The sequence below is a fragment of the Phoca vitulina genome, unplaced genomic scaffold (assembly GCF_004348235.1).
Source record: "Phoca vitulina isolate PV1807 unplaced genomic scaffold, GSC_HSeal_1.0 scaffold30, whole genome shotgun sequence".
Taxonomy (NCBI): Eukaryota; Metazoa; Chordata; class Mammalia; order Carnivora; family Phocidae; genus Phoca; species Phoca vitulina.
In genome coordinates, this window is record NW_022589733.1 from 18,333,255 (window position 1) to 18,353,766 (window position 20,512).

The 20,512-nt window shown below is 49.2% G+C and overlaps 2 protein-coding genes across 6 annotated transcripts in view; one reads left to right on the forward strand and one right to left on the reverse strand.

Moving 5' to 3' along the window:
- RANBP10 (RAN binding protein 10) overlaps nucleotides 1–4,062 on the reverse strand; it is a 69,656-nt gene extending 65,594 nt beyond the window's left edge. The window contains exons 1-2 of the mRNA XM_032424238.1: nucleotides 3,792–4,062; nucleotides 2,886–2,997 (exon numbers count right to left, since the gene is read on the reverse strand). Coding sequence (XP_032280129.1) covers nucleotides 2,886–2,997; nucleotides 3,792–4,026 — 347 coding nt within the window. The 5' untranslated portion in view covers nucleotides 4,027–4,062. The remainder of the gene's footprint in view (nucleotides 1–2,885; nucleotides 2,998–3,791) is intronic.
- Nucleotides 4,063–4,396: 334 nt separating this feature from the next.
- On the forward strand, nucleotides 4,397–20,505 carry TSNAXIP1 (translin associated factor X interacting protein 1). Of its 5 annotated transcripts, XM_032424502.1 has the most exons (16): nucleotides 4,397–4,684; nucleotides 8,042–8,141; nucleotides 14,868–14,980; nucleotides 15,129–15,255; nucleotides 16,383–16,476; nucleotides 17,043–17,239; nucleotides 17,497–17,632; nucleotides 18,064–18,233; nucleotides 18,306–18,465; nucleotides 18,542–18,672; nucleotides 18,805–18,930; nucleotides 19,062–19,214; nucleotides 19,315–19,424; nucleotides 19,634–19,760; nucleotides 19,882–19,988; nucleotides 20,193–20,505. In XM_032424502.1, the coding sequence occupies exons 1-16, from the start codon at nucleotides 4,638–4,640 to the stop codon at nucleotides 20,431–20,433; spliced, it is 2,139 nt and encodes a 712-aa protein (XP_032280393.1). In that variant the 5' UTR covers nucleotides 4,397–4,637; the 3' UTR covers nucleotides 20,434–20,505. The 5 variants fall into 5 exon arrangements, with proteins under 5 accessions (XP_032280393.1, XP_032280394.1, XP_032280395.1 ...); XM_032424503.1 differs by lacking the exons at nucleotides 14,868–14,980; nucleotides 15,129–15,255; nucleotides 16,383–16,476 and adding an exon at nucleotides 9,393–9,460 and having other exon boundaries at nucleotides 17,017–17,239; XM_032424504.1 differs by lacking the exons at nucleotides 14,868–14,980; nucleotides 15,129–15,255; nucleotides 16,383–16,476 and having other exon boundaries at nucleotides 17,017–17,239.
- The last annotated feature ends 7 nt before the right edge of the window (nucleotides 20,506–20,512 follow it).

Here is a 20,512-nt window from a genome sequence, read left to right on the forward strand (position 1 = left end):
AAATAAATAAAACCTTTAAAAAAAAAAAAAAAAGATATTTTTTAAAAAAAGGACTTTCTCTCTCTCCCTCCTCCCTCTAAAACAAACCTTTAAAAAATAAATAAAATCTAGGGGCGCCTGGGTGGCTCAGTTGTTAAGCGTCTGCCTTCGGCTCAGGTCAGGATCCCAGGGTCCTGGGATCGAGCCCCGCATCAGGCTCCCTGCTCAGCGGGAAGCCTGCTTCTCCCTCTCCCACTCCCCCTGCTTGTGTTCCCCCTCTCGCTGTGTCTCTCTCTGTCAAATAAATAAATAAAATCTTAAAAATAAATAAATAAATAAATAAATAAATAAATAAATAAAATCTAAAAACAAACAAATAAAAAAAAGATACATTATCATCTGCTCCAGGCACTTTCCAGAGATGCCGTGAGGCTGAAACTAGATCATAAAGGAAAGCTATACAACTGGTTAACACCTGGGTCATGGACCAAACCCAGGTCAGAAACACACCTCCAACACTGATGGGAAACAAAAAATGAGCTGATCATTTCCTGCCCTATAACTTCCCTTGGCCTCCTCAAAACCACATCTGACCCCCCATACTAGTATCTGGCTACATCCTAGCCATGAGACAGCTTTCAGGGATTCCATAAAGAGGCCATGAGGAGACATTCATTGACAGTGGTCAATTGAAGCAGGCCACTACAAGCATACAGGACCTGAGGCCTTGTTAAAACTGAGGTTTCCATGGGGCACCTGGGTGGCTCAGTCGTTAAGCATCTGCCTTCGGCTCAGGTCATGATCCCAGGGTCCTGGGATCGAGCCCCGCGTCGGGCTCCCTGCTCCGCGGGAAGCCTGCTTCTCCCTCTCCCATTCCCCCTGCTTGTATTCCCTCTCTCGCTGTGTCTCTCTCTGTCAAATAAATAAATAAAATCTTAAATAAATAAATAAATAAATTAATTAATTAAAAAAAAAAAAAACCTGAGGTTTCCAGGGGCACCTGGGTGGCTCAGTCGTTAAGCATCTGCCTTCGGCTCAGGTCATGATACCAGGGTCCTGGGATCGAGCCCCGCGTCGGGCTCCCTGCTCTGCGGGAAGCCTGCTTCTCCCTCTCCTATTTCCCCTGCTTGTGTTCCCTCTCTCTCTGTCTCTGTCAAATAAATAAATAAATAAATAATCTTTTAAAAAAATAAATAAATAAAACTGAGATTTCCAGGTCAGCCTAATGGCTGTATTTACCACGTATAAAAATGCTGGGTATAGAAGCTGGGAGAAGATGCCCAACTTTCTTTAAATTTGCAGACAAAAACTACAGTAAGGACAACTAACAAGACACAGGGCCTCTTCCAGCAAGATCCACTTACAACTGAAATGTGAAAAGCCAGTTGAAGGAATCTAGGTCTCTACATTTAAACACTCCCCTTCTGAAAAAGTGTTCTCTTTTCTCACTAGCTCAGCAGTTATCTATGATTAGGACTACAGAGAAAACAATTGATTTTCCTCCCTAAAGTCTAAGAAATGCCCCTCAGTCTCTTTGGCAGTATGAGACTCCAGCCACTCCCACTTCAGTCTCTACCAAAACTATTTTTGCACTGTTTGTTTTAAGAGGCCATTCTCATTCACACTAGTTCAAGCACATTATATGTATATACGTGCTTTGATCAGATGGTGGGAAGGGAAAATAGAAACTTTTAAGCCCTCCAATAATATGTTTCCTATCTGTAAATTAAGTAGATAGGAATAAAAGTGAAAAGATATTGTAATAGCATGCCATGATCAGAATTTCAGAATCATCGGATTCTGGGGTTAAAGGCAGCTGAGGTGCTGGCCTAGCTCCCCATAGTACAGACAGAGATTGAAGCTGCACCATCTACCCATGGCCACACAACCGTCCCAGGCAAGGATGATACAACTTCACTGAGGAAGCAGGCAGATCTCCGACTATAGCAGTCCTCCCCCAGCACAGCCCCTTGGCTGGGCATTTTGCATGCACCACAAGAGGGACAGTCCCTAAGACAGAGGAAGTACTTTGAATACTCAAGAATACATATTCAGGGTTGGCACGAAGGTCACTGGTGTAGCTGGCAAACTTCCCACATCAGACCTAAGGTCTGATGAGGAAAGCCTTTCCAAGACAGCTGAAATCATGTTATTTCATAAGTTAAACACCTGGCTTTGTCACAATCAATGGGGAAAAGGGAGACTAGGAGAAAAAGGAAAAAAAAAAAGAGAAATCTCCCCCTCTGACTTCCGGGTGTCTGCTTAGATCACCCTAAAATAAGGAGCCTCCCTAATGCTGACTTTAATGAGGACCTTCTTAAAGCTGGTCCAACTGGTGTTCAAGTCCCTGGACTGAAAAACAAGTTTATGAGCAGCAAGGTCACCTGATTCTGACCATGTGCATGCTGTTTACCCTGAGATGACAGGCCAGTGGCTGCCACAGCTGTGATGAATGCTGTGAAGACTCTACTATCCCTTTGAAGCCTACAGGGGCCTCTATGTGACTAAATGCCATAAAAAAGAACCCTGAATGCAGCAAAAGTGTGAAAGGAGGGAAGTCACAAATGCCACAGGACAGAGGGGTAAATCCATTCTGGACACTGAATTGTTAATGTAAACTTGTTACTTGTTTCCCTGACCTGGGAGGTATCTCATTACATAATCACTAAAGAGAAGTCTTGTCCTCTACCCGCAATGCACCTACTTGCCATCAAGGGCTGCTGCTTAGACCAGGCCATGGCCACAGTCAGGTAACAGAGGCAGCCCCACTATTCAACCCTCTGCAGCCCAGACCCATGCAGCTCAGCAGCTCACATCAGTCACAAGTGTCAGCCAGGAGACCTCGGACTCTGACCACAAGAAAAAGCTCAGTGCTGGGGAAAAGAAGGTGGTAAGAAGGGGCTTACCCATCTCTTCCTTTGCTGACAATCTTCACCTCAAAGTAATAAATGCCACAGGCAGCAGGTATGGGGTGGGTGGCACGCACTGAGGCAGCATCTTTGTGATTTTTGCCATGACCTAATAAGAGAGAGCAAGGAAGAAATTTCAGCAGAAAGAAATTCAGATAAAATCCTCGTTCTTTTCTGCTCCATGGCAACTTCACCCCTTCATGGCCAGAGGAAGCCCTTACATTGTTCGAGGAATAACTAAACAACAACTGAGCAAACACATAAACCTCCCCACCTTTGGCTCACCTCCTCCTGTGAATAGCAGCCCTGCCAGAGACACTTTCTCCCATACAAACTAAAGGAGGGTACAGGCAATGTGGATCCATCTGAGAGATTCCCAAGTGCTGCTGGCAGTCTCTCCAGAACACAGAGAGCCCACCTGGGAGATCAGGGGAGGAGGAGGCAGATCTGGAAGTCCACCCCCCTCAACTTTAGTAAAGAACTCCAGCTCTGTCTGTGATATCTGGTAGGTGAGCAAGCCCATGGGCCTCTGGCTAATGAAGGGGATGTGACCACCCCCTTCTTCTGACACTCCCAAAACTAAGCAGTGATGAAAGGCCCAACTGGAATTGGAGCTATCCCAGGATAAGCAAGAAGGTCCTCGGGTGGAAGGTCCAGCCCAGCACTGGGTTTGGACACCTGTTGCAGTTCTCTTGACATCGGGTGTCTCAGGGCACAGCAGTCTAGGCAGTAGACCCTCGGCCTGGTCAACCTCAAAACCTTGGACACCCCGCAGGGGCCAAGGCCTAACCCGGAGCACCCAGGCCGGGGAAAGGACGTGATGGGGCAGGGGCCCGGCATCACAGCCGCCCGGCAGATGCTCTGGTCTTCCCCTCCACCCCCCTAGGCCAAACAGGCCGATACCTTTGTAGTGGACGCGGAGGTTGCCCTGGGAGAGGCCGATGTAGTTGTACTTGTCCTTGGGGCTCCAAGAGCGCGGCAGTGGCGTCTCATGCTGGTTGACCGCGGGGTACAGGCGCTGAAGGCGCCGGCTCAGCTCCTGCTCCCCCGGGGACGGCAGCCCGCCCCCAGCGCCCCCGCCAGAGGAATCTCCAGCCTGCGGGCTCCCAGCTCCCGGGTCCGCCGTCGCCGCCGCCATCTTGGAGGGAGCTGCTATTGTGTCACTGGGGGCGGGGAGGAGCGGGACCAGAGCCTCCACGCTCAGCCAATGGCTGACGAGCCTACCGAGGCAGCAGGGAAACCGAGTCCGAGTCCGACACCTCTCTTTGGACACTGCCACACCTCGCCACATTTCGGACTCCATATCCCACAATGCAGAGCTCCCCAGAGGCGGGACAACCCGGGCTCGTACGGAACTTTGGAAGATGTGGTACAAATCTGTTCAGTCGTAAGCCTGTTTGGCGGAGACTTCAGGAAACCAAAAACTACAATTCCCTCTGGCAACGCGGCTCCAGGCCTTCAGTTCACCGCCCTCCCCCATGGCCTCTGTTTATCGCCCCCGCCTCAGTTCTGATAGCTAGGGTCAAATCCACTGTAGTGATTGACTGGGGGGACCCTGCTCCCGGGTCCGAGGCCACCTTTGCTAATTGGCTTTCCTCCCAGCCTGCGGGCTAGGGGAGAGGGGGCGTGGCACAACATTGACCCCGCCCCCGCCGCTGGGATGCTGGGGCCTGGTCGCCATAGCTACGGGCTGTACACTACCACAGCTTCCCCGGCCGCGGATGCAGGCTGCCCCGCTGCCGGAGCGTCATGGCCTCCCCGAAGCCGCGGTGCTCCAGCTTCGCGACCACGTCGAGGTAGGCGCTGGCCGGACTGAGGGTGGAGAGGGCGGTTTGACAACTTCCAGAAAGAGAAATGCCTCTGTCAATTTGTCCGGGGCTTCAGGCCCCACAGGATCGGTGGTGCAGAAACGGAATGAGGACTGACTTAGCCCCTGAGGACATTTCGCGCTAGCAAAAGGGCCGGCGCACTTTATCATTAGTAAAGCCAGCATGTATTAAGCATTTATTATGTGCCAAATGATTTATATATGGCACATTTAACCTCACAACTCTATGAGGTAGTAATATCTCCATTTTACAAATGAATAGAAGCCTGGAGAGAGCATGTGTTTTAACACGTTTATAAGTGGTGGAACTGGAATTTGAACCCAGCTACGTGAGACTTCTGAACCTGAGCTCTTAGCCACAGGGATAAACTGCCTCTTCACCCATTGGTTTATGTAAAAATGCTTGTCGAATTGCTGTCTATTCGGGGGTTGCAGCCTCTGGGCACTGCAAAATATGACAACAAACTCTATTAGCCAGGAAAGCCACAACGTGTACACATTAAAACAAAAATTTGGGGCGCCTGAGTGGCTCAGGTGGTTGAGCGTCTGCCTTCGGCTCAGGTCACGATCTCCCGGTCCTGGGATCTTCTCCAGGTGGGGCTCCCCGCTCAGTGGGGAGTCGGCTTCTCCCTCTCCCTCTGCCCCTCCCCCTGCTCGTGCTCTCTCTCTATCTCTCTCTCTCTGTCTCTAATAAATAAAATCTTTTTAAAAAAATTAAAAAAAAATTTTTAAATTTGGCTAAATATCTTTCTAGCTTTGGGAACCCAGAGAAGTCTCTTAAGTGCTGGGCCTCTGCTTCTGTATCTCAAACATGGGGATGATACAACCCACTTCACAAACATTGTTGGGAAAATTTAGGCAGAATAAGTGAAGCTGTCATCACAGCTTTTGCATATACTAAGCATTCAGTAAGTGTTTAATGAATGTGGTTTCTCCCTTTTACTCATTACGAGTGCAAAAACCTGATCTCACCTAAACTCTAATCCTTCAGGGTTTGCTGCCGCAACAAAGAAAGACTACAAAGGTCAGGAGGGGCGCCTAGGTGGCTCATTCGGTTGAGCGTCTGACTCTTGATTTCGGCTCAGGTCATGATCTTGGGGTTGTGGGATCCAGCCCCGCATCAGCTCTGTGCTGGGCATGGAGCCTGCTCAAGATTCTCTCACTGTCCCTCCTCTCCTCCCTCTCTTAAAAAAAAAGGAAATTATTTGCCAATTTAATTATTTTATCTAGAGCTAAAATGAATCTACAAGAACCACGCAGCAGGCTTGAGAAAGAGTGTCGTTACCCAGCACAGGAATGATTTAGGAAACTGCAGTCATGTTTGAAAGGGATATGAAACAGATTCTGGAGAATAAATGCCCATCTATTTTAAGAAGGAAGCAAAATGGGGGCACTTGGCTGGCTCGGTTGGTGGAGCATGTGACTCTTGATCTCCGGGTTGTGAGTTTGGGCCCCATATTGGGTGTAGAGATTACTTAAAAATAAAATCTTTAAAAAGAAGAAGAAGAAGAAGAAGAAGAAGAAGGAAAAGAAGAAGAAGAAGAGGAAGAAGAGGAGGAGGAGGAGGAGGAAGAATGTAATTGCTGAGGCTGAATTTGGTAGCAGTACAAAATATCATTGATTCCTGTCCATATTCTTCACCAGTATTTAGTAATGTACATTGGGCATTGGGCCAAGCTGTTTCCCTTAGAGGCACAGTATGTGTGTCCTCCTCCAGCTCCCCTTAGAGCAGGGCCAGGATGATGAAGGATAGGCTAGACCTTGTACTATAAATGTGTGAGCAGATCCTCTAAAAGGGACCTTCAAATTGTGTATTTCCCAGGGTGCCTGGGTGGCTCCATCAGTTGAGCATCTGCCTGTGGCTTGGGTCATGAACCCAGAGTCCCAGGATTGAGTCCCAGGATCGAGTCCCAGGATCGAACCCCCATCGGGGCTCCTTGCTCAGTGGGGAGTCTGCTTCTCCCTCTGCCCCTCACTCTGCTCATGCTCTCTCTCTCTCAAATAAATAAATAAAATCTTTTTTAAAATTGTGTATTTTTTCCCTGAGGGAGGTTTCTGTTCCCCATTGGCTTTCTCCTTTCATCCTCACATCCCTGCCACAGTAGCTTTGTAGATAGAACTCAGCAGCTTGATTTCACTCAATACCAGGACATACCCCTGTCAAACCCATTGCCTGCCATCTGTTAGATAACTTGAGTTTTCTCCACCTTTAAAGTAGAAATATAGGGGGGGTACCCAGCTGGCTCAGTCAGTAGGGCATGTGACTCTTGATCTTGGGGTTGTAAGTTTGAGCCCCACATTGGATGTAAAGATTACTTAAAAATAAAATCTTAAAAAAAATAAAATAGAGGGGCACCTGGAGGCGCCTGGGTGGCTCAGTCAGTTGAGTGTCTGCCTTCAGCTCAGGTCATGATCCCGGGGTCCTGGAATTGAGTCCTGCATTGGGCTCCCTGCTCAGCTGGGAGCCTGCTTCTCCCCCTATCTGCCACTCCCCTGCTTGTGCTCTCTCTCTCTCTGTCTCTCTGTCTGTCTCTCTCTCTCTCTGTCAAATAAATAAAATCTTTTAAAAAATTTAAAAATACAGCATAAAGTGTTAGAGGGGCACCTGGGTAACTCAGTTAAGCGTCTGCCTTCAGCTCAGGTCATGATCTCAGGGTCCTGTGATGTCAGGCTCCCTGCTCAGCGGGGAGTCTGCTTCTCCCTCTGCCCCTCCCCCCACTCATGCTTGCTTGGGCACTCTCGCTCTTTCTCAAATAAATAAAATCTTTTTTTTAAAAAAAAGAAAGACTTGTCTCCATTTCCTTATGAGCAAACTAGGCTGAGAGAGGTTAAATGACTTGCCCAGGGGTTCCTGTTGGAACCCCAGATGTCAGCCCCCATGCCCTTCAGCCAGTAAGTGCAGGTTGGGGACTCACACCCCAGCTCTTGGACCTCAGGCCCTGTGCTTCTTGTCCTATAGCACCTGCCTTTGGTATCACACCCCCAGAATGTATCAGAGTCACAAACATGAAACTCATCTGAACATTGAATGAAAGTGTAAGCCCACAGAGTTTTCTGGGCTCATGGTGAGGCTTTCCTGTCACTGCAGGAATTGGTGAGATTCTCAGCATGAGAAGGTTTCCGGGAATGTTGGAAAATGTTTTGGGCCCAGGGCCAGGAGCTTGTTGGCAGCATCTCTGGGAATCTGTGGGCAGTACTGGGAAGACCCAGAGCCTAGATCTGCAGCAGAGAGAAGAGGCCGTGTCTTGTAGATCTGGGAAGGGTGGAGGTGCTCTCCCCACTCAGGGCTCTGTCACCTACCACTGTCTTCCCCTTTTCTGTGCAGAACACACATGCGGCCTTCAGGAGGGACCATAGATGACTCCTTCCTCACAGAAACCAAGAACACCCAGAATCGCAAGCTTTCTCAGAAACGGAAGACACTGGTTAGTGCCAATGTCTTGTTGGAAACCCAAATTTCAGCTCTTGGACACTATCTGCCTCCCTCTCTGCAACCCAAAAGCACCATGCATCTGAAACATGCCTCCCAGAGTGGCTTCTCCCCAATTAAGGGAGTGTGGCTCACAGAGGCCAGGCCCATCAAGCTCTGAGGTAGGGGTGTGCACACTGGCTGCACCTCATCTGAAAAGCCCTTCCAGACCTCCCCTGGCAGAGAGAGAAGCAGCTGCTGTCCACGGACACCCTTCCCCTGCAACTCAGCATTCTGGAGTGGACCTCATTTTTCATTCAGCCTAATGTATTCCAGGCATTGTGCTAGGTGCTGGGATGGTCACACCAGATCTGCCAAGGTCCTTCAGGGCTATGACTGTATCTTTTTTTCTGTATGGCCTTGGTTCCTGATAGGATACTTGAGTGGTGGGCATATGTTGAGAGCTCCATAATGCTGTGAGTATATATGTGAAGGCAGGAGTAAAGGGATGTTACCCCCTCGTGTTGCTGGCTCTGGGTTGGAAGTAGAGACTCTACTAGTCTCAGGAAATTTCCTTCCTCCATTCCTGTTCTTTTAAGTTTTTATATAAAAATGAATGCTGTCTCTATCTTGGGGCACCTGGCTGGCTCAGTCCGTAGAGCATGTGACTCTTGATCTCTGGGTGGTGAGTTCAAGCCCCACATTGGGCGTAGAGTTTACTTTTTAAAAAAAATGAATGCTGTCTCATTAAGTACTTTTGGGTTTTTGTTGATATGATCATAGGATTAGCAAACAGCCACTATGGGAATCAGATGAAAAAGCACATTTTATTTTATTTTTTTTGAAAAAACGGTTTAGCAAACTTATAACTCCAGCTCACAGTGGAGCATTATGGGCTGTGTGGTGGTTTCCTTTGTGTGTGTCCTGTATGGGTAATTTAGGGACACATGGGCCCCACACATTGTTAGGATGGAGACTCCCAAAATGGGGATCCCGACTCCAGAGAGGGAAAGGGGGTCAGTGTGGACTCTTTGTGGAGACCAAGCGCAGCCACGGCTCCAGAACGCCGGATGACTTGGGGCACATGCTCCCCACTCCACTCAGCTGCCACCCACACCATGTAGCTGGGTTCCCCCTCTTTCGTGCAGCGGCAACACCGCCACTCTTCACCACTAGGGGGCATTGTTCTCTCCCGCCGCCCTGCAACCCTTCCCCACCCACCACCCCTGCCCCGCCCCGTGGCCGCCCTTCCCGTTTCCACCTGCAGGGAGAAGCAGAGAGCATGGAGCGCCGGGGAACACCTCTTTCCACCCATCTCCTGGTGGAGCCCAGCTGGTAATGATAACCAAGACCCGGAAGCCGTGCTTGCCCAGGAATCAATGTACGGTGACCACGTTTTCTCTCCGCAGAAACGGCAGACAGAACGCAAGGATTGGCCTTTTAAAAGTCTGAAAAACGTATTAATTCACTAGGGTCAGGTGCTTGTTTGACAAATTCCCCGCTTTCAGGGTTACTTGGCACTTTTATAAAAATCACATCCCTCCCCCCCAAAAAATCACATCAATTTTGACAAATTTCAAAAACATTTTTTTTTCTGGCCTGATGTTTAACAGTTCGACTTCTCTCGTTTTTCCAATTTGTCTATTTATACTTTTATTTTTTTTTAAAGATTTTATTTATTTATTTGAGAGAGAGACAGATAGTGACAGAGATAGCGAGAGAGAGCACAAGTGGGGAGGAGAGGGAGAAGCAGGCTCCTGCTAAGCAGGGAGCCCAACGTGGGGCTCGATCCTCGCACCCTGGGATCGTGACCTGAGCGGAAAGTAGACGCTTAACTGCCTGAGCCACCCAGGCACCCCATCTTTGTTTTTTTTTGTTGTTGTTGTTTTTAATTTGAGAGAGAGCGCACAAGTGGGGAAGGGAGCAGAGTGAGAGAGGGACAAGCAGACTCTGTGTTGAGCGCGGAGCCTGGGACAAGGCAAGGGGCTGGGGGCTGGAGGCTCAAACCCACCACCCTGAGATCATGCATGACCTGAGCTGAAATCAAGAGTGGGGCACTTAACTGACTGAGCCATCCAGGCGCCCCCATAGCTCTTTTCAAACAGAAAGAAAACTTAAGGCTTTCTTTCCTAATAGCAAAAGTATTTTAAGCAATTAAAATAAATACCAGGGCGGGCGCCTGCGTGGCTCAGTCAGTGAAGCGTCTGCCTTCAGCTCAGGTCATGATCCCAGAGTCCTGGGATCGAGCCCCGCATCGGGCTCCCTGCTCAGCGGGAAGCCTGCTTCTCCCTCTCCCTCTGCCTGCCGCTCCTGCTTGTTGTGTTCTCTCTCTCTGTCAAATAACTAAAATCTTTTAAAAATCTTTGATAAATAAATACATACATACATTCCAGGGCACCTGGCAGGCTCAGTCAGTAGAGCATACAACTTTTCATCTCAGGATTGGAGCCCCACATTGGGGGTAGATATTACTTAAAAAATAATTAAAGGGGTGCCTGGGTGGCTCAGTCCATTAAGCATCTTACTCTTATCAGAGCTCAGGTCTTTTTTTTTTTTTTTTAAAGATTTTATTTATTTATTTGAGAGAGAGAGAGAGCACATGAGAGGGGGGAGGGTCAGAGGGAGAAGCAGACTCCCTGCTGAGCAGGGAGCCCGATGCGGGACTCCATCCTGGGACTCCAGGATCATGACCTGAGCCGAAGGCAGTTGCTTAACCAACTGAGCCACCCAGGCACCCCAGAGCTCAGGTCTTGATCTCAGGTCACGTGGAGCCTACTTAAAATTAAATAAATAATTTAAAAATTTTTTTAAATTAAAATAAATAAAATAAATACCTTGTGAGCGCTGCTCTGATCATGTCCCAAACATTTTGAACATGTAATTTTAACATTCTTTTTTTCTTAGGTTTATTTATTTTTAGTAATCTCTATACCCAACCAGGGACTTAAACTTAAGACCCTAATATCAAGAGTCCCATGCTCCTCCAACTGAGCCAGCCAGATGCCCCCAACATTATTTCTATAACATGTTGTATTCTAAGAAGTTAATGGGTCAAGAAAAATAGAAATTTCTTGTTAAATTTCAAAATAGTTAAGGGGCACGAAGGGGGCTCTAATATTGAATTAAACATTGAACTCTAATTCAATTTTCTTTTCTTTCTTTATTAAATATTTTATTTTTTTTTTTTTTAAAGATTTTATTTATTTATTTGACAGGGAGAGACACAGCGAGAGAGGGAGCACAAGCAGGGGGAGTGGGAGAGGGAGAAGCGGGCCTCCCGCTGAGCAGGGAGCCCAATGTGGGGCTCAATCCCAGGACCCCGGGATCACGACCTGAGCCGAAGGCAGACGCTTAACGACTGAGCCACCCAGGCGCTCCTATTAAATATTTTATTTTTAAGTAATCTCTACACCCCAACGTGGTACCAAGATCAGGAGTCGCAGGCTCTACCAATTGAGCCAGGCAGGCGCCCCCAATTTTCTTTTTTTTTTTTTAAAGATTTTATTTATTTATTTGACAGAGAGAGACACAGCGAGAGAGGGAACACAAGCAGGAGGAGTGGGACAGGGAGAAGCAAGCTTCCCGCGGAGCAGGGAGCCCAATGCGGGGCTCGATCCCAGGACCCTGGGATCATGACCTGAGCCAAAGGCAGACGCTTAAGGACTGAGCCACCCAGGCGCCCCCCCCAATTTTCTTTTAAATTGGATAGTAATTTATTTGCATTGTAGAAAATTTTGAAAAATGTTCAATTACAGAAAAATAAGCCCCTAATGGCCTATCATAGAGGATAATAATTACTGAAAACCTCTTAGATTATTTTTTCTGTCTTTTCTGGACATCCGTTTTGTTTTTTGTTTAAGATTTTATTTATTTATTTAATTGACAGAGAGAGAGACACAGAGTGAGAGGAAACACAAGCAGGAGCAGTGGGAGAGGGAGAAGCAGGCTTCTAGCCAAGCAGGGAGCCTGATGTGGTGCTCGATCCCACGACCCTGGGATCATGACCTGAGCTGAAGGCAGTTGCTTAACCAACTGAGCCACCCAGGCGCCCCTGGACATCCGTTTTTACCTACTTGTGCTTATTCCCTAATTTCAGGCTTTACTTAACCCTTAGAGCTATAGCATTAGCATATTTCTATGTTAAGCCTTTATGTAATCATTTCATGACTGCTTCTATTTTTAGACACTTAGGAGTTTTCTAATTTCTAGACATTTAGGAATTTTCTAATTTTTTCACAGTTATAAGGCTGTGAGGACTGCCCCTTCTGCATAAAGCTGCTGCTCTATCTCTGTCTCCCTCTACACTGACCACCCCACGCCTCAGCCTCAGGCGGCCTGCTGTCCTTGGGCATTCACCTCTATTCATAGCTCTTTAAAGATTTTTTTTTTTTTGCAGAAAGAGACACAGCGAGAGAGGGAACACAAGCAGGGGGAGTGGGAGAGGGAGAAGAAGGCCTCCCGCCGAGCAGGGAGCCCGATGCGGGGCTCAATCCCAGGACCCCCGGACTACGACCCAAGCCAAAGGCAGACGCCCAGTGACTGGGCCACCCAGGCGCCCCTATTCATAGTTCTTTAAAACACGTGCTGTTTCCCTGAGGTGTTGGTGCTACCCAGGATGTCTTTGTGCCCCACCTCTAACCCTGATGACACATACCCTCTCCCAGATGACCTCAGCTCCTCTTATATACTCATTCAAGCTTTACTGAATGAACATCACAGACATCACCACCTCCTAGAAGATGATTAGCTTCCCCTGGTGCCCTGGTCCCTTCTAGTCAGGGTTTGCCCCCTCCTGGTAATCTGCATTGGCTTTAGCCACTACCTGCTGACTTGTGATAATCAGTTCACTTGTCACCCCACCTCCATCATACCCCCAGCTTCCCTCATATCCCTAGAACCTAGCAGGGGTTCGAGAATGTATTATGGCCCCCGTAATGTCTGATGAACAAATGGATGACTGAATGGATGAACTACAGAAGTGAGCTTCACTGGGTCAGAAGCTCATTTTTTTTCCCTTAAGTTTTGAGTATTTCATGAAAAGGTTAAAAAACCAGCCCATGGGGCTCCTGGGTGGCTCAGTCATTAAGCGTCTTCCTTTGGCTCAGGTCATGATCCCAGGGTCCTGGGATCGAGTCCCACATCAGGATCCCTGCTCAGAGGTAGCCTGCTTCTCCCTCTCCTCCCCACTTGCGCTCTCTCTCGCTATCTCTGTCACTTCTCCATCTCTCTCTCTCAAATAAATAAATAAAATCTTTAAAAAAAAAATAAAACAGCCCATACATATTAACTGCTTCCACTCCCTACCCCTGCTCAAGGTTCAAAATGAGATCCCACTGCTTCAGGGCACTCCCACCTACCTTCCCCCAACTCAGGGGTTACAGCTTAGTCTCCTCCTAGGGTCCACAGCTCCCCATGCTGCATCTCTGCAGTCCTATATGTGTGTCAGTCCAGGCATGAGGCTGGGCCTGCCCTCCTCTATCTGTCTCTTTCCCTGGACTGTGCTGTGGGGCAAGGGCTGGTACATATCGGGACTCACATCTGTTTTCATATATGCAATACTCACTGACATACAGAAGAGAAGAACAGCTCACCTTTACTGAATTCCAAGGGGGTGTCTTAGTCTGTGTAAACCAACTTCATGTTTTCTCACTGCATCCTCACATTAATACAGTGCAATGGGAACTAAAACCATCCGCATTTTACAAATGCAGAGACTGAGGTTCAGAGAAGTTAAGCCTGTGGTCACACAGCCAATAAGGGATATCTGGCTTTTTAACCTAAACTCTACCTCTAGGGCCCATAGTCTTAATTACGAACCATATTAAGAAATGCTAGGGAGGGGCACCTGGCTGGCTCAGTTTAGGGCATGCGACTCTTGATCTCAGGGCCATGAGTTCAAGCCCCATGTTGGGTGTGGAGCCTACTTAAAAAAGAGACAGAGAATGAACCATGAGAGACGATGGACTCTGAAAAACAAACTGAGGGTTCTAGAGGGGAGGGGGGTGGGAGGATGGGTTAGCCTGGTGATGGGTATTGAGGAGGGCACGTTCTGCATGGAGCACTGGGTGTTATACACAAACAATGAATCATGGAACACTACATCTAAAACTAATGATGTAATGTATGGGGATTAACATAACAATAAAAAAATTTTTAAAAAAGAGAGAGATGTTGGGGAAAAAATCAAGAGTAGAGGGAGGTGGGGTGCCTGGGTGGCTCAGTTGATTAAGTGGTTAAATGTCTGACTCTTGGTTTCAGCTCAGGTCATGATCTCAGGGTCTTGGGATTGAGCCCTGCGTCTGGCTCCATACTTGGTGTGCAGTCTGCTCAAGATTCTCTCTCCCTTTCCCTCCTCCTCTGACCCTCCCCTGTGTGCACGTACTCTTTCTCTCGCTCTCAAATAAGTAAATAAATAAATAAAATCTTTAAAAAAAAAAAGAGTAGGGGCTCCTGGGTGGCTCAGTTGGTCAAGCTTCCAACTCTTCATTTTAGCTCAGGTCATGATCTTGGGGTCGTGGGATCGAGCCCCACGTGGGCTCTGCACTCAGTGGGAGTCTGCTTGAGATTCTCTCCCTGTGCCCTCCCTATGCTTGCACATGCATGCATGCTCTCTCCCCCCTCTCTCAAATAAATCAATCAATCTTAAAAAAAAAAAAAAAAAGAGTAGAGGGAGGAAGATGGAGAGGAGCATCAGGAAAGGGAGCAGTGTTGCCATGGTAACCCCACCTGTCTCTTCCTGCAGTCCTGTCAGTTCTCCATTGGTGACCAACTGTCCCCATGGCCCACATACACCAGTGATCAGACCATTCTGCATAATCGAAAGCCCTGTTCATATGATTATCGGAAACGAGCAGGGTAAGCTGGGGTCAGCCCTATGGTGGATGGGCTGGTAACAGACCCAGCATTGGACCCAGAGACAGCACAGGGGTGTGTGCTGCCCCAGATTAATGATGCAAGAGCACTGTGGGGTGCCCATCACATCTCATCCCACCATCCCCTGCAGTAGCTGGCTGAAGCAGCCCCTGGGCATTACTAAGCCAAGGTACCTGGAGCAGCTAGAGAACTACCTACGCAAGGAGCTCCTCCTGCTGGACCTGAGCACAGATTCTACCCAGGAGCTGAGGCTGCAGGTTAGAGCCACAGAATAACTGTGGGGAGGGTAGGAGGACAGGTGGGAGGAAACCTTACTCACTAGGACTGAGGACTTCAGACTTCAGGAGAGACCAGCCTCTCCCAGCTCTTTGGGGTCCCCATTCCTGGTAGGGGAAACATGTTCTATGACAAAGTTAGTGAAACATGTTCTATGACAAATTTAGTGAGCAGGCAAACCTCTCCTGAGGTTTGATTTTCCACACCTGAGTCAGGTAGTAGACTGGATGCTGTCTCCAGTACCTTCAGCTCTGTGATCAGTGCCTTGCATGGGTTGTTGGACATCAGTCAATGGAGCCTGAATCCTGGCAGTTGGGCAAGAAGGGGTCATACAGGGTTCACCAGCCTAGGGATGACAGAGCCAAGCTTGAGGAACTCAGCTCAGATACATAGAAAAACTTAGATGCACATTAGATTCTAATACATATTAAGGAGAGAATCACCGAATTCGTGCTCAGACAGGGATGATAACAGGGAATCCCTCACTTCCGACTTAGTCACTGACAGAAGCATTTGCTGAGCATCATCTGTGTGCCAGGACCTGAATGGGGCCTTGAATACAATCTCACAGGCTGAAGGTACTTCATCAAGGAAGCAGAACTTCAGAGAAGGCATATAGCTATGAAGTGGTGGGGCTGGGGTATGAACTCAGGGCTGATTCCAGAGCCTATGCTAATTCCAGTACATAATGCTGCCTCCAAAAACTTCTGTGTCCAAATGGAACAAGAAATGACACTTCTGTTTGGTCAGAATACAAGGCTAGAACATTTGATCTCCTCCTGCCTCCACAGGTCTGTAAGATAGCAAGAGGTAAGAGGCCAACTGAGGCACAGTGCTTGGAGAAGGCTGGCTGCCTGGAGAGCCAGAGTGGGGTGGCCCTGACCCAGGTCATCTGCCAGGCTTCAGAGATAGTATCAGGAGAGACCTCCAGAAAATAGTTGAGAGGGACAGAGCTGCCCCTCACCTTCCTGGCACTGAGAGACCCAGGTGGTGCCCTGGGGCATTTATTTGAATATGGGTCACCTGGCAGCTTCTTGCTACAATACTTCTAAGCTTAAGAGAGTGGCAGCTATAGGCCCAGAGGTGACAGGTCCCCTTTTCTTGCCAGCCTTACAGAGAAATCTTTGAGTTCTTCATAGAGGACTTTAAAACGTACAAGCCATTGCTATCCTCCATCAAGAATGCGTATGAGGTGATGCTGGGTAAGACTACAGCTTCTGTGCCTGGATCCAGTCTGGAAGGCATGGAGAGGATTCTACTCTCACCTTCTGGGGCTGTGCAGAAGTATTGGGGCAACTACTAACTGGGCCTTGTGGTCACCAAGCCTTGCTCAGCTTTTTTGCTTACACTGTCCTGTGTGATAGAGCACCTGACTACCTCCTGTCCTTGGGAAACATGGTAAAGCAGTATCTGTAGGAAAGAAAGCAACTTTACTACTGAGAGTGAAGCCCAGGAGGGAGTGAGTACCTCTGGGAAATGATGAGCCTCCCAACCAGGCACGGGAGGTGCTGGGCATGGTACAGCTGCAGGACTAAAGGCTATAGGGAAAAAGGGCATAGATGAAACCCCAGTCCTCAGCCAGACTCTGCCTCTGGTTTAAAAGCAAATGTAGGAAGGCCTCAAACAGGGGTGATGCTTTGTACAAAGCATGCATAGACACCTGGAGTTTGCAAGAGACATAGCCACTCACTGTGACCTTAGGATCAGTGTCTCCTGACTCTTTGTTCTCTGTGGTCCCAAAGGGACTCTCCCACCTGTCCCTGCTTAGCCCACCAGAGGGAGAAGATTCGGGCTCTGGAGCCCCTGAAGGCCAAGCTTGTCACTGTGAATGAGGACTGCAATGAGAGGATCCTGGCCATGAGGGCTGAGGAGAGATATGAAATCTCCATGCTGAAGAGAGAGAAGATGAATTTGCTAAAACTCATTGACAAAAAGAATGAGGAGAAAATCTCATTGCAGAGCGAGGTGAATGGGAGTAGTGTGGTGACCAACTCTCTGAATTCCTGCTCCCCCACCCTAGGGATGATCTGAGGTCTTGGGCACTAAGGTGTCTCCTTAACTCTCTACCCTTCTGCCTGGATTGATATACTGAGCCACCACCTTGTCTCCTCCCTCCACCTTTCCCGTTTCCAGGCCCTGATGGGGCCAACTCAGCACCCATCCCATCCCCTTTGATGGCTAGCTATGTACAGGCCCCGACCACACAGCAACCTTCCCAACAGGTATCCAAACTGAGAAAGAATTTGGCTGAGGAGTACCTGCGCTACCTCAGTGAGCGAGATGCCCGCAAGATCCTCATTGCAGACCTGAATGAGCTGCGGTACCAGAGGGAGGACATGTCACTAGCCCAGTCGCCAGGTAAGCCTGAGGTGGGTTTCTCTCCCCTGAGGAGGTGCTAGAGAGGAGTCTTGCCACTCATCCCCATTCGTTGAACTCTCTTAATATCTGTTCATTCCATCCCCATTCACAAAGCGGGGATGTTCCGCTGCTGCCTGGGTCTATTTATCTTTTGAGTTGGACTGAGAGTCTTAGACTCATTGTTTAAGTAGGAAACAATTATTGTCTGCTGAGGCAGCCTAGGCTCCCTCAGAGCAGGACAGGCCTGGTACCCCATGTCCTCGGCTTCTCTATTTAGGCCTGAAGTTCTAAGCTGTTAGTGCTGTGGGAAAGACCCAGGGGTTCCCAATCAGGGAGAGGACCTAGGACCAGGCCCTGAGGGACACTCTAAACCTGCCCTGGGCTATAGGCCCTAGAGCCAGGGTGAATCAAGCTGGCGGGTACTCTGGCAGGCATCTGGGGGGAGGACCCTGTGAAGTTAACACTGGCTCTGAAGATGGCCCGGCAAGACCTGACCCGCACACAGATGGAACTCAACACCATGAAGGCCAACTTTGGAGATGTGGTGCCCAGGAGGGACTTTGAAATGCAAGAGAAGACCAACAAGGAACTGCAGGAGCAGGTACAGGTACTGGTGGGTGGGCAGGGCAGGGCCATGCAGGTAGGTAGCAAGGATCAATCACCTTGTCCACAGCTGGACAGCCTGAGAGGTGACTATGAAGAGGTCTGCAAGGAGCACGAGATACTGCTGCAATTGCATATGACCACACTGAAGGAGCGGGACCAGTTTCATTCTGAGCTCCAGGAGATCCAGCGCACCTCTACGCCACGGCCTGACTGGAGCAAGTGCGAAGGTAATGATGGCCACTGTGCTCCCAGGGACTGCTCAAGGATGTGGTTTGGACTCCAGCTCCCTCTCTGCACCTGCAGATGTGGTGGCTGGGGGTCCAGATCGCTGGCAAATGCTGGCTGAGGGCAAGAACAGCGACCAGCTGGTGGATGTGCTCCTGGAGGAGATTGGCGAGGGGCTGCTCCGGGAGAAAGACTTCTTTCCTGGTCTGGTAGGGGTCCCTGGGCTCGGGAGGCTTGGGGCCAGAGTCAGAACAGCCAGACCTTGCTAAGACTTGAGGTTCTGGGGAAACCATCTGGGGCTCTGCCTGGGCCCAGAGATGAACTGACACTCTCCTTTCCAGGGCTATGGGGAAGCCATCCCTCCTTTCCTTCGATTTGATGGCCTTGTGGAGAACAAGAAGCCAACCAAGAAGGATGTCATAAACCTCCTCAAGGATGCCTGGAAGCAACGTCTTGTTGAGGAGCAGGTCAGATCTCATGGGCCATTTTGGCTTGGGGTGGCCTCCAGAGTCTTCCAGGGGGTTCCATTGGGGTGTTAGGGAGAAGGGCCAACCCACCATGGGGTAGGCTTACCAAACAGTCATTTCCCACCCTGCAGAAAGAGAAATTCCCAGATTTCTTCTTCAGTTTCCTGGAGCATCGCTTTGGACCTGGTGAAGCCATGGCCTGGGCTTACACCATTTTTGAAAATATCAAGCTCTTCCGCTCTAATGAGGTCATGAGTCAGTTCTATGCAGTCTTGATGGGAAAGGTGAGGTTGGGCCTGGCCCTCCCTTTGTCCCCGACATAGGCCAGCTCTATCCCTACCACTCCAGGAAGCAGCAAGTTAGTCAATGCTTCCTCCCCTGTAGAGGAGCGAGAGTGTATACATCAAGCAGAAGGAGACAGTGGCACAGCTGCTGAAGGAGATGACAAATGCCGACAGTCAGAATGAGGGGCTGATAACCATGGAGAACTTAAGGTGAGAGGCTGGTCCAGCCACCCCAAACTCCTGTCCAATATTTCATCTGGCCAGGCTCCCAGATGTGCAGGGGAAAGGGGAGCCTGGCAGGAAGGGCTCACAGCCTCAGCACTTGTCCTTTTTGAGCACTAGTGGGGCTGGCAAAGGGGTACAGGAAGATGGGTGAGCAGGCCTCAGCCAGGCCTGTTGGCCCTTGTGTCTCCCCACAGCACTGTCCTCAAGAGCACCTTCCCCTTCAAGAAGGAAGAGAAAATTCTGGAGTTGATGGAGGCAGGAGGCTGGCATCCCAACAGCAGCAATGCAGACTTGATCAACTACCGCTCATTATTTATAGAGGTACCCACCTCTATATGTGTATGTGGTGGGCGGGGGTTGTCCAGGAACTTGCCCAGCTCTGCCCTAGCCTCTGCTGGACCCCAACCAATGTGTTCTCACCCTGCCTTGCGGCCCCTCCCAGGATGAAGAGGGCCAGAGTATGCCCTTTGTACAAAAGCTGTGGGAACAGTACGTGGATGAAAAGGATGAGTACTTACAGGAACTAAAACAGGAGCTGGGCCTGGAACTGTGAGTACCTCCTGAGGCCCTTAGGCCCACTTAGCCATAGGCAAGTCCCTATGCCACAGGGTGGCATCTCAAGGCCTTGGATCTCCCTGTGTACTGAGCTTGCTGCTGGGCACTATATACTGCTCAAGCTCAGCAGAGGGCACCTTGGGGTCTGGGGTGCAGAAAGGAGGGGTCAAGGCCTATCTCTCTTTCTTTGTGTGGTAGCCATGATGAGGTAACCCTACCCAAGGTACGTGAAGCCCTGATGAACATCGATCCCAGCCTGGACAAGCAGACCCTAAATGGCTACTTGAGCGGGGCCTTCCAGGTCCCCAGGACAGAATTGCCTGAGAAGGGTGAAGAGAAGGAAGATGGCATTGTGGTACAGCTCAAGATTGCCCTGGAACGGCTTCAGATGACTGACATCAGGCGCATGGGGTCTCGAGAGCAGGAACCTGCAAGCTAGGGCCACTATGGGCAGCCTTAGTGCTCCAGTGCTGCTAACCTCTGACTTTTAATATAAAATTATTTGTCTGAACCTATTC